Below are 11660 nucleotides of genomic sequence, written 5' to 3'. Positions count from 1 at the left end.
TATGAGAGATAGCATGTGAGCTTGTGGTTGCTGGTGCTCACAGAGTCCAGAAGAGGGCTTCAGATCTTCTGGGGTTGGAGTTACAACCAGTAGTAAGCCACCCAACATGGGTGCTACAAACTGAACTCGGCAAGAGCGGTATATACTGTTTTTTGTTTGTTTGTTTTTTTGAGACAGGGTTTCTCTGTATAGCCTTGACTGTCCCCATACTAACTCTGTAGATCAGACTGGCCTCAAATTCGCAGAGGTCCACCTGCCTGTGCCTCCCAAGTGCTGGGATTAAAGGTGTGCGCCATCACCTCCCAGTCAGTACATACTCTGAATGGCTAACCATCTCTCCAATCTCTTCACATTATTAAGATGTCAATATGTCTTAAACTGATTAGTCAGAAGACTCAATCAATGCACTTCTATTACAACCCTAGCTGCTAGTTTTCTTTAGAGTAGTCAAGGAACTCAGAATGGGTCAAACAACCTTGAGAGGTAAGAATATAGCTGGAGCCCTCTTGTTTCCCAATTTTAAAACCTACCGCTAGTGTAATGTGACAGATTAGAAATGACAGTCCAGACAGAGCCTTAAAATTTGTTGTCAATTAGTTTTCAGCAGGGACACAGGGATTGTTCAATGAAGAAAGAATAGTGTTTTCAAAAATAGCACTGAGATGAATGGATACCCATGTGCTAGAAGAAAACTGGGCCCTGCCATATATAATACAGAAAATTACTTCAGAATGAAATCAAAGACCTAAATGACACTTTTAGGACAAAACATAGGATTAAATTTTCATGTTCTTGGGTCAGGCAATCGTTTCTTAGATCTACTCCAAAAGTAAGAAGAGAAAAAAATTAATTGAACTTTATCAAAGTAGAAACCTTTATAAGACAAAGAATACCATCAAGAAAATTCAAACAGGTGTGGCATTACAAGCCTGTAATTCCAGCCCCTGGGAGATAGAGACAGGAAAATCAGGAGTTCGGTTTCAACCGCATCTACAAAGCCAGCCTGGACCTGGCAGCTTGATCACACTTCAGGGGATGATCTGTTACCTACAAGTATAATAACAGCTTGCTGTGGAGTCGATGGATATTAAATAAAATGTTTTAAGGGAGGACACAAAGTTGGGGAGTTAGAAAGGTGGGGATGGATCTGGGAAAAGCTCAGAGGAGGAGGTGAGGGCGAATATGATCAAAACACATTATATGAAATTTTCACAGAATTAGTAAAAAAATAAAATATCAAAAGAGAAAAAAAGTGATAGTACTAATGCACAGAAAAACATTTTCACATAAAATATCTGACTAAGGTTGTAGCTACAATATAGCTTTCAAAGCCTTAAAGCCCAGGGCTGAAGATTAAGTGATTAAGAGCACTTGCTGCTCCTCCAGGGACCCAGGTTCAGTTTCCAGCATCTATGTGGGTACTCATAGACATCTGCACCTGCAGTCCCAAGGCTCAGACCCTCTTCTGGCCTCCACACTGCACATATGTGGTGCACAGACATATCTACAGGCAAAATAAGTATGCACTTAATATAAAACAAATATTCAAAAACAAAACTTTAAAGCTCAAGAGTTTAGAGAGCGAGAACTCATTGTCAAGATGGACAAATGACCTGAATAAACATTTCTCTGAAGAGCATATATGACTGACCAATAAGCCTGTAAAAGAAAGGTGTGGCAGGTTGAAAGAAAATGGTCCCCGTGGGGAGTGTCACTATTAGGAGCTATGGCTTTTTTGGAGTTGGTGTGGCCTTGTGTCACTTTGAAGGTGGGCTCTGAGGTCTCCTTTGCTCAAGCTATCTATGTCTAGTGTGAAATGCAGCTGCTCATGCTGCCTGCAGAACAGGATGGAGAACTCTCAACTCCCTCTCCAGCACCATGTCTGCCCGCATGCCACTATGTCTGCATACAATGAAGACAGTGGACTAAACCTCTGAAATTGTAAGCCACCCCCAATTAAATATTTTCCTTTGTAAGAGTTGCCATGATCCAGCTAACATTGAGTCAAGTTCAGGGAGTCCTGCTGAGGAGAGGGAGGAGGGATTGTAGGAGTCATAGGGGTCAGGGACTTCAGAGGAAAATCCACAGAAATGGCTAGCCCAATACAGAGGAGGAGTGGATGGGGGCAGGAGGAGGGGAGGGAGGAGAGGAGGATGTGGTTGGGATGTAAAATAAATTAATTAACTAATCTTTCAAAGAATAAAAATAAGAAATAATTATAGTGAATTTTTTTTTTAAAAAAGTGTTGCCGTGGTCATGGTGTTTCTTTACAGCAATAGAAACCCTAAGGCAATACTCCCCATCAATAGCCACTGGGAAAATAAAAATCAAAGCCACAGAAAGATACCATTTCACACTCCCAAGGTGCTATGCTAGATTCTTCATACACTGCTGAAATAATGATTTACTTCCAGGAACATGGGTGACTCATGGGTTGCTCTACCATGAAAGTCCCACCCCAACTCAACCTTCTGCCTCTTATATACCCTACCATCCCCAAGATCCTGTGCAGCTGGGTCAGGAGGGAATGGTGACCAGACTCTCAAATGAAGGACTAGAGAACCCCCTCCCACAATCTCCTTCCACAGAAAGTGTTAGCAGCCTCATTATCCTGGACTTAGCTACGAACTACATAATAGTTACAACAGGATAATACAGTTATAATAGGGTAATTAGGTTATCCTAGACTTAGCATTGTCTGATTATTCTATTGACTTGCCTGTGGGCAAGGTCTTCCCAAATCACCATACCTGCTCTGCTTCAAGATGGCGATGCTCATGACAAACCTAAAGAAACAAAACAGTTACACTCCACACATCCTCTCAGGTCAGTCTGGAAACAGTATGAGGCATATGGTGACATAATCCAAGCAATCGGGAAGCTGAGGCAGAAGGATTTGGAGTTCAAAGTCATCCTAATCTATACTACAAAACACTTTTTTAAAAAAATGCTGGGTGGTAGTGACACACACCTTTAATCCCAACACTTGTGGAACAGAGGCAGATCTCTGAGTTCGAGGCTAGCCTGGTCTATAGAATGAATTCCAAAACAGTCAAGACTATACAAAGAAACTCTGCCTTGAAAAACAAGGCAATAATAATAATAATGTTCAAATCAAATTCTTAGGAAGAAAGTATTGTTGGCCTGTGTCTCAAAGAAGAAAACCCAAGCTCAGAAAGGTATCAGTTCTGTATCCCAAGTCACATAACTCTGCCAGGACAAATCAGGACTCAAACGCAGTTCTGTCGATTCTATTGCTACTGCCCTTCCCCAGTACTACTCTTGGTGCCAGGATCCCAGTCTTGGGCCCTGGATACTGTGTGCCCTATCTACCCCCACTCCTGCCCTCTCCCAAGCCCCATGCTGCTGGGTGGGTTCAGACTTTCTGTTCATTTCCCTTGCCAGCCAGTCTGTGAACAAAAGCTAATCTTGGCAGAATTGCTACCTGGCTCCATTCCTTATGGGAAGGAAGTCCATTGATAGAGAAGTACACTGTGTCTAAGGAAGCCCTGGAGGTCCTAGGGGAAGGGACAGAAAATGTTCTCCTCTGAAAATGGGTCAGGCAAGAGACTCCTCCCTACCTGTCTACTTACCAGGGACCCTTAGAAGGAGGGGGGACAAGAAAAGCATGACCCTTGCACAGGAGCTCATGGCCAGATCCCTATTTCAAACAAACATCAGAACAAAGGGTCATAGTGGACCAGCTGTGGGAAAGCAGGCACTCGGTTGTGGGAGTAGTCAGAGCTCTGGTTTGTGCCGTAAGTTCATAGATTGATGTCTAACCCAGTCCTCACCCCTTCTCAGGGTAATACAGCAATTTAGAATGGTCTACCTACTCCCGTTCCCCTTCTGATCCTTAGCAACAGGAGGGCTGGGCTGGGAGACGGAGCTTTTCCTAGGAGAGAAGATTGTGGAAGGTGGGATGAAGAAGGTGAGGGGAGGGTGGTGTTAGTTATCATTGTCATCTCACCTGATAGATCAGGTCTTAGTGCAAGGCTGCTTTCATTGGCTGAGTCAGTCAGGCCAGAGGCGGGCTAATGGGATCGGGCCAAATATTGCCAGAGTGTGCTGTTCCTTCATAAAGAGAGGATGAGCTGCTCAGAGCTCAGCAAGAGTTTCAGGGCCATGGTCAAGATGAGTGGTAAGTGGGGACCTCCTCCAGGTCTGGGAAAGACCGAGTAAAGAAGTGTTAGACACTGAGATAGGCGTAGGTGCTGGAGGGGAGAGGGACGTGGGTCAATGGGTGAGGCATAGGTCTCAGCTGATGGGTCATATAAGAATAAAGAGAGTAAGAACTGAGGCAGGGATTCAGCTTCACCAGGACCTGAGGATGGAGAGGGATTTGGAGGATGGGTCTAAGGGTTGAGTCCGTTCAAATGAAAGGACAGAGAGGCCAAGAAACAAATCCTCAGGGGAAACTGTAAGGGCTGGAGACTGGAGAAGAAGGTTAAGGAAGATCAGTGGGGTGGGGAGAGGGATGGAGGCTTAGGGGTTCTGTCCTTTGGGCTTGGTGATGTCTCTCCTCTTTTCTAGTGAGCTGTCTGCGTGTTGGGAAGGGTCTAATGAACCTTCTTAGCTAGTGACCCCTAAAATTCTTCTTCTTTTGAGGAGCTTCAGTTACCTTGACATTGCAAAGACCAAACACAGGGGGCTCTCAAAACTCAGCTTCTGGGGGAAGCTCAGAGTTACAGTCCTTGCCCGGTCCACTTAAGAGCAGGTGACACTGATGAAAGCAAATAGCCCTTCGTGTCAGACAAGACTAACTAGCTAATGGGGAAAAAGGAAATTAAGTCACTCAAGCCTTGCTACAAGGTATTCACCAACTATCTGAGTGATGAGTTCTAACCTTGATATCACACTAAATACCTGGGAGGCCTGGAGAAACCAAAGATGAGGCTGGAGAAAACATAGGGACCATCTGTTTCCCATAGGTCACTTTTCACTCCCTACTCAAGGACCTGAGCCTTCCTCTCTTGCACACTCGCCTTCTCACATGTACACACACACCCCTCTCTCCCTCTCACTTGCTCGCTCACTCTCTTCCCCACACAGCTTCACCTCCAGACCCCACACAAGCACCCACCTTCTTGGACATCTCATCCTCCTCACTCACTCTCAAATCCAGCCCAACTCCCACTCCAGTTCAGTGCATCTCACTTTCCTGTGGACTCATACACACTCATAACAACCACACCGTTCCACAAACGCATCCATCACGTACAGCCATGAACTCTGCAGTAATACAAAGAACAGACTACAACCACCCTCCTACCCACAAACTGACAGTTATACACGATCACAGTCCTTTACCCACTTGTAGGTAAGCACAATATCACACTCCCCATCAGGAGCAGATATACGTATAGTCAGCTGTGAACCTCCCACACCCACAAGCTTCCAGCATGCAAGCTGTGTTCACAATCACATTAATCAGACAAATAACACTACGGTTCACAATGCCCTGCACAACATAATCGCCTTCATATAGACATAACACCAAATATCCGGATCTCCAGCCACACACTTGTCAGGCCCTGCCCTCACCATACTGCCCTCTGCCCGCTCATCCTGGATAAACAGGTCCCAGAGCTTGGGTTCCAGAAAGGCCACGCTCTTGTTTTCTCTGCCCCCCAGGAATCTTTATTTTGGGGATCCTGCTATCCATCTCCAACTGCCTTGCCTTCTACGAGGACCTTTTCAGGTGTTTCCAGGGTCCTGATTACGAGAACTTCCTCCTCATAGCCGAGAATGGGCTCCATGCCTCCCCACTGCCCAAGAGTGTGGTGGTAATAGGAGCTGGCTTAGCAGGCCTAGCGGCAGCTAAAACCCTCCAAGATGCTGGTCACAAGGTAAGAAGATCTTGAAAGGCCTTGATCATAAGCCTCCAATTTGCCTCCTTGGGGAGAAAAGGAGTGAGTGGCCTGACAGGGAATGAGGCACAACTGCAGGTGCCTACCAGTCTCTGAACGCCCCCTCCCCCCCAGCCCTTAATCATTGTCAACTGCCATTCATGTCCTTATGGAGCAAAGAATGAAGACTATGCAAGAAAATCACTCAGGACCCCTGAAGCAAACAGCCCCAGAAAGGTTATCCTGCATGTTCATGGCCTTCAAGTCAGAGCCTACAGCTATTTGGAGGCGATAAGTGGGATGGGAAGAAAGAACAGCACTCCTAAGAATGACAGCAGCTTCTTTGAACTCCAGGTCACCATCTTGGAGGCCAGTAACCACATCGGAGGTCGGGTGGTCACAGTCAGAAACAAGACAGAAGGCTGGTACTTCGAACTAGGACCAATGCGAATCCCAGAAAGCCACAAGTAAGTCCTGTACAAAAGAAGGAGCAAAGGGGTATAGTGGGAATGAGGGGGAAGGCAGGAGGGACCCTGCTGCCATCTTGTCTAAGATCTTTCAGACTCACTGTGTCATGCGATCCAACCCAGTAAGTCAGGGCTGATACTCAACTCCCATGTAAGAGAGAAGACTGAGGTCACAGAAAGCCGTGGTCACAGGAATAATTAAAAACGGATAATTACAATCATTACTACCAACTCATTAAACTGTAGTGGGTAAATATGGGCAGTTTCATATTTGTCAGTTACATCAAAGCAAGCTAAGAAATTATAACGTTACTATTAATAATATCTACCATTTGTTGAGCACTAACTTTGCTCTAGACCCTATCTCCACAGACATTTCTCTTCTCTTTTTCTTTTCCTGATTGCCTTTAATATAAATTGAACCCACGCTCACCCTCCAAACCACCAAAAACACAAACAACTGCATCAGCCCAAAGTAGGAGTCGTTAAATACGGCCTCCAATTTACCTAGAATTGCATGGTGGGACCTCAAATGCTGTCTGAAACAAAAGACATCTGTCTATACTTTTGAGTACTATTAGCTGAGATTTCCTAAACAGCCTTAATTCAATGAACTTCTCACCCTCCACAGCCTCGGGAAGTGGGGAGCTAATCCCCACAACATTAAATGAGATTACAATTGAACAAGTAGTTTGAGCTTCCTAGGCACAAGGTTACCCTAATTAGACCAGAATCATTTCTAATAAGGGACCAGAAGGAACAAGGATGTTATTATGCCTGTCTCTGTCTCAAGGCTAACCCACGCCTATGTCAAGAAGTTTGGCCTAAAGATGAATAAGTTCATCCAGCATGATAACAACACCTGGTACCTATTCAATGGACAGCGTTATCGTGCCTGGGAAGTTGAAGCTAACCCAGAGATCTTGGGCTATTCCACGGACCCCACAGAGAAGAACAAAACTGCCCAAAACCTCTTTGACCAAGCAGTCATTAAGGTACCTGCTACCTGTTGCCTTTCCCAGCTGGGATCAAGAAGGAAAGGGGTGGTGCCTAAGGTCACACAGCAAATCAGCACTTGGATTCAGATCAACTGACTCCACCCAACATTCTTATGATTGGTCCTCCTGCCTTATCACATCTCTTAATGATGTCACCCCCCTCAACTCCACCCTCAACCCTTCTCCTCTGTCCTTGAGCAAACTAGGAAACAGGACTTGGTCAGCAGCAGTGTAAGAAAGGGGCAACTAGATTAGGCAGCCCTCGGTAGTGAATCAGCAGTCATGCTAGATGATATTGAAAGTCTTTACCTTAAAGCGTCTGTGCCTGGGTGTCTGTGTCTGTGCGTACGCATGTGCCTGTGCGTGTGTATATGTATGTACATGTTTAGGTAAATGTGGGTGCATGTGCATATTTGTGTCGAAGCCAGTGGTCAACATCAGCTGTCTTCTTCAATTGCTTCCCACCTTATTTTATTTTTGGCAGAGTTTTTCACTGAACTGAGCTTACCAAATCTGCTAGAATGGCTGACCAGCAAGCTCCAGGGATCCTGTTGTTTCTACCTTCACAGAGCTGGCATTACAGTCATGTGATACCACACCATGATTTTTTTTTAAATTTGATGCACATTGGTGTTTGGCCCAGATATATATCTGTATGAGGGTGTCAGATCCCCTGGAACTGGAGTTACAGACAGGTGTGAGCTGCTATGTGCATGCTGGGAATTGAACCCAAGTCCTTTGAAAGAACACCCAGTACTCTTAACCACTGAGCCATCTCTCCAGCGCCAACACACCCTACTTTTATATGGATACTGGGGAATAGGGCTCAAGTCCTCAGTCTTGCACAGCAAGTGTTCTACCAACTGAATATTCACCTTAAATTTTCATCTTGAACAGGTCTTTTGTTTCAAGTCAGGTGTGGTAGTACAAGCTTTTAATCCCAGTACTTGGTAGATAGAAACAGGAGGATCTAGAATTGAAGAGCAGCCTCAGGTATACAGTGAGTTTGAAGCCAGCCTAGGCTGTGTAAGACCCTGTCTCAACAAAAGCACGAGTTTCTTTAAATGAAGGGACGGAGCAGCGTCCAGGAGCTCTGGGAATGGCCCTTTCCTGGCTTTTTCCAGCCTCTCTGAGGGACATACCAAGAACCTGGTCTCTAATCTAAAAGTGTGTGAAACATCTGTCGCCCTGTGACCTTGTCGACAGCAGCCTAGATGTCCTGGTTACCTGGAAGCGCAGCTTGATGAATATCTCTCCTCCTTTCTGCAGATAAAACAAGATGTGAAGACATCTAACTGCAGCCAATTGATGTCCCTTTATGACTCTTATTCTACCAAGGTAAGTGAAACAAGGGGCCCCAGGAGATGATGGTGGAGTGACGGCCTCTGTGCTCAGCCAAGGCCCTGGGGCAGTGTCCTGTCTACAGAATTCCTTCTTCCTACTGCCAAAACCTTTGTCTCCCTCAAGCCCCCATCTAACCCTGCTAAAGCTTCCCTACATGCTAGACGCTCTAACCCATCCTTGCATCTATGCTGCCCCTCCACACAGGCTTATCTGGTGAGGGAAGGAAAGCTGAGCAAAGGAGCAACCAAGATGATCGGGGATTTGTTGAACGAGGACCCTGGATACCACAAGTCCCTCCTGGAGTCCCTAAGGAGTCCTAATACCTTCTCCAGAACAGATGAGTAAGGCTGATTTAGGGCCAGGAAGAACCCAGTCCCTAGCACTGGTTGATTGGGTATTTACCATATAGGGGGCACTCAAGTAACAATGCCCTCATGACACAGGGCTGTATATTCATGACAGTGATGTTTATAAAGTGTCTCACACGAGAGAGCAGGGGGATAGGTTCTTCTCTTTTCAGACCAGAGGAATGGCCAGTACTGGGATACACGACCTGGCAGTGTCTCCAGCCTCATCATCCCTTCTCCACCCTTGCAGATTTTTAGAGATCACTGGTGGCTTTGACCAACTCCCCAATGGCTTCAATGCTAGTCTGAAGTCTGGTACCATCCGTTTGAGATCCAGAGTGGAAGCAGTGGTGAGAAACGGGTCGAAAGTTGAAGTTTTGTACCGCACTGATGAACCCATCTTCCCACTGCGCAAACTCACTGCTGACTATGTCATCAACTCAGCCTCCGCCAAGGCCACACGCCTCATCACCTTCCAGCCACCCCTGTCCCCAGACAAAGCACATGCCCTGCGCTCTGTGCATTATACCAGTGCCACCAAGGTGGTTTTCGTGTGCAACGAATGCTTCTGGGAACAGGATGGCATCCGGGGAGGCAACTCCATCACAGACCGGCCCTCACGCTACATTATCTATCCCAGCCACAGCCTGCCAGGTGGCAAGGGCATGCTGCTGGCCTCTTACACTGTGGATGATGATTCTTTCTTCTTTGCTGCCATGAAGCCCGACCAGGTGGTGAATATTATCCTGGATGATCTGGCTGCTGTGCACCACATACCCAAGGAGGAGCTAAAGCGCATGTGCCCCAAAGCAACGGTCAAGCACTGGGGGTCTCTAGACCCCCTCACCATTGGCGCCTTTGCTGAGTTCACACCCTACCAATTTGTGGACTATTTGAAGGAGCTCTCCCAGCCAGAGGGTCCCATCCACTTTGCTGGAGAGCATACCGACCTGCCCCATGGCTGGATAGACACTGCCATCAAGTCTGGCCTCCGGGCTGCCAAGGACATTCAGGCCATGGTGGACGAGGAGGTTACTCAGGGACAGATGCCTCGCTAGAGTCCTTTTACCAACAATCGGAGTGTTTTCCCCCAAAATTAGTTTGCAGGGGAGTCTGGGAGAGGAGACTGGAAGATGAAAGGAGGCAGAAACCCAGGAGAGAGGTCACCGCTGGTCTCTTGGTGCAAGCAGGAGCGAAGCTGGGAAGCTGGCAAGACACATTGCCCCTTTCCTGTCTTGCTCTCTGCCTAGCTCTCTACAGGAAACAACAGAGCTGGGGTGCATGGGGGCACGGGTGGGAGTCAAGGCTGAAGAATCCCAGAATCAGCCTTTAACTTGAAGGAACTTGTCTCCTTCTGCAAAACAATAACAAACAAATAAAAAGAAAAGATTCTGTGCCTGGCTTGTGTCACTTAAAACTAGAAGCTCCTAAACAAGCACACTGATTGGCAGACTGACACTCGCGCTTACACCCACCATACATACAAACTCCATCACTTTGTGCCTGAGCCAAAGGCCTCTCATCTTGGCCCAATGTGGGTGGAAAAGGAGGGGGCCTTCTTGACTGCTTCTTTTCTGTTGTGCGTTAGTGGGATCTCAGCTACCCTGAGAGACTCTCTCCCCCTCACCAGCCAGACCCCCTACCCATAGCAACCACAGTTGGCACACAGTCCTGAGGGGACCCCATGCTCATTACAACTCCCTCTCCACTCATCCCCTCACCAAAACCCACCTGTCTTTACCAAACCAGCCTATGCTGTCATCCTTCTTCAAACATTCCGTTAACCCCTCCCCAACTCCAAGGTCCTCTTCTCCTCTGAGCAACAATTCTTGTCTTCTAGAATGCCAAATGAACTGAAGACCTTACTGAGATTGTATCCCCAGCCAGATCGGAAGACCCCCCTAAGGGCTGAGATTACATATTTTATGGTGTGTGTGTGTGTGTGTGTGTGTGTGTGTGTGTGTGTGCTGTGCATATGTGCTATTTCCTTTAGCCTGCCAATACTTACTAAATAAGTCGTACACCTGGCACCATATGGTACCTGGCTGAGAAGCAGAAGCACAGAGAGTATGAAACTGAAAATCAACCCCCCTCTGGCTGCCTCGCTATGTGGTCAGAGATTAATTCCCAAAAGCAACTCAATTTTTGTTGCAAATTTTTAGAAACCAAGAGTTATTCCTTGGTCTTGGGGAATCAACTAAGTTAAAAGGAAAGGTAAACTGAGTCACAAGCACTCCTCATTTGACAGACTCCAGAGGACCCAGGAGGAAGAATGATGATGTGCTGGCTGGGGTTTTGTGGAGGACTGGCATAAGATATGGGAGGGAGGAGGAGGGAAAGAAAACTCACGTTTTCTTCTGCAACATGGCCCATTGTTAAATCTAGACATCTCTTCTTGAATACCCAACTATCACTGAGAGTCAGGATGTTTTTAATTCCAAGTGACAGAAATCAAACTGGGGCTTTCATGGGTGTGTATCCCTTGTCCAGGAGTCCAGGATGAAGTTGCTTTTATCAGAGTTACTAGACTCCAGACTGAAAAAAAGGTGTTAAGGGCCCATAGTCTACATCATAGTGGACCCTACCCTCTTCTCTGTTACAGGCACACACCTGTGCTATGACATATACAAAGACTCAAAAGAAAGGGCTCTCTGG

At 46.6% G+C, this 11660-nt stretch overlaps 1 protein-coding gene across 1 annotated transcript; it reads left to right on the top strand.

Annotated features, from left to right (window-relative positions):
* Nucleotides 1-4125: 4125 nt before the first annotated feature.
* On the top strand, nucleotides 4126-10296 carry LOC101996762 (L-amino-acid oxidase-like). Its single transcript, XM_005369885.2, has 7 exons — nucleotides 4126-4141; nucleotides 5635-5849; nucleotides 6204-6316; nucleotides 7110-7311; nucleotides 8584-8652; nucleotides 8863-8999; nucleotides 9256-10296. The coding sequence occupies exons 1-7, from the start codon at nucleotides 4126-4128 to the stop codon at nucleotides 10061-10063; spliced, it is 1560 nt and encodes a 519-aa protein (XP_005369942.1). The 3' UTR covers nucleotides 10064-10296.
* Nucleotides 10297-11660: the final 1364 nt, after the last annotated feature.

This window comes from Microtus ochrogaster, unplaced genomic scaffold, assembly GCF_000317375.1.
Source record: "Microtus ochrogaster isolate Prairie Vole_2 unplaced genomic scaffold, MicOch1.0 UNK65, whole genome shotgun sequence".
In the NCBI taxonomy this organism is placed as follows: domain Eukaryota; kingdom Metazoa; phylum Chordata; class Mammalia; order Rodentia; family Cricetidae; genus Microtus; species Microtus ochrogaster.
Note: the sequence above shows the minus strand (reverse complement) of the source record. Positions and strands in the feature narration are given on the sequence as shown.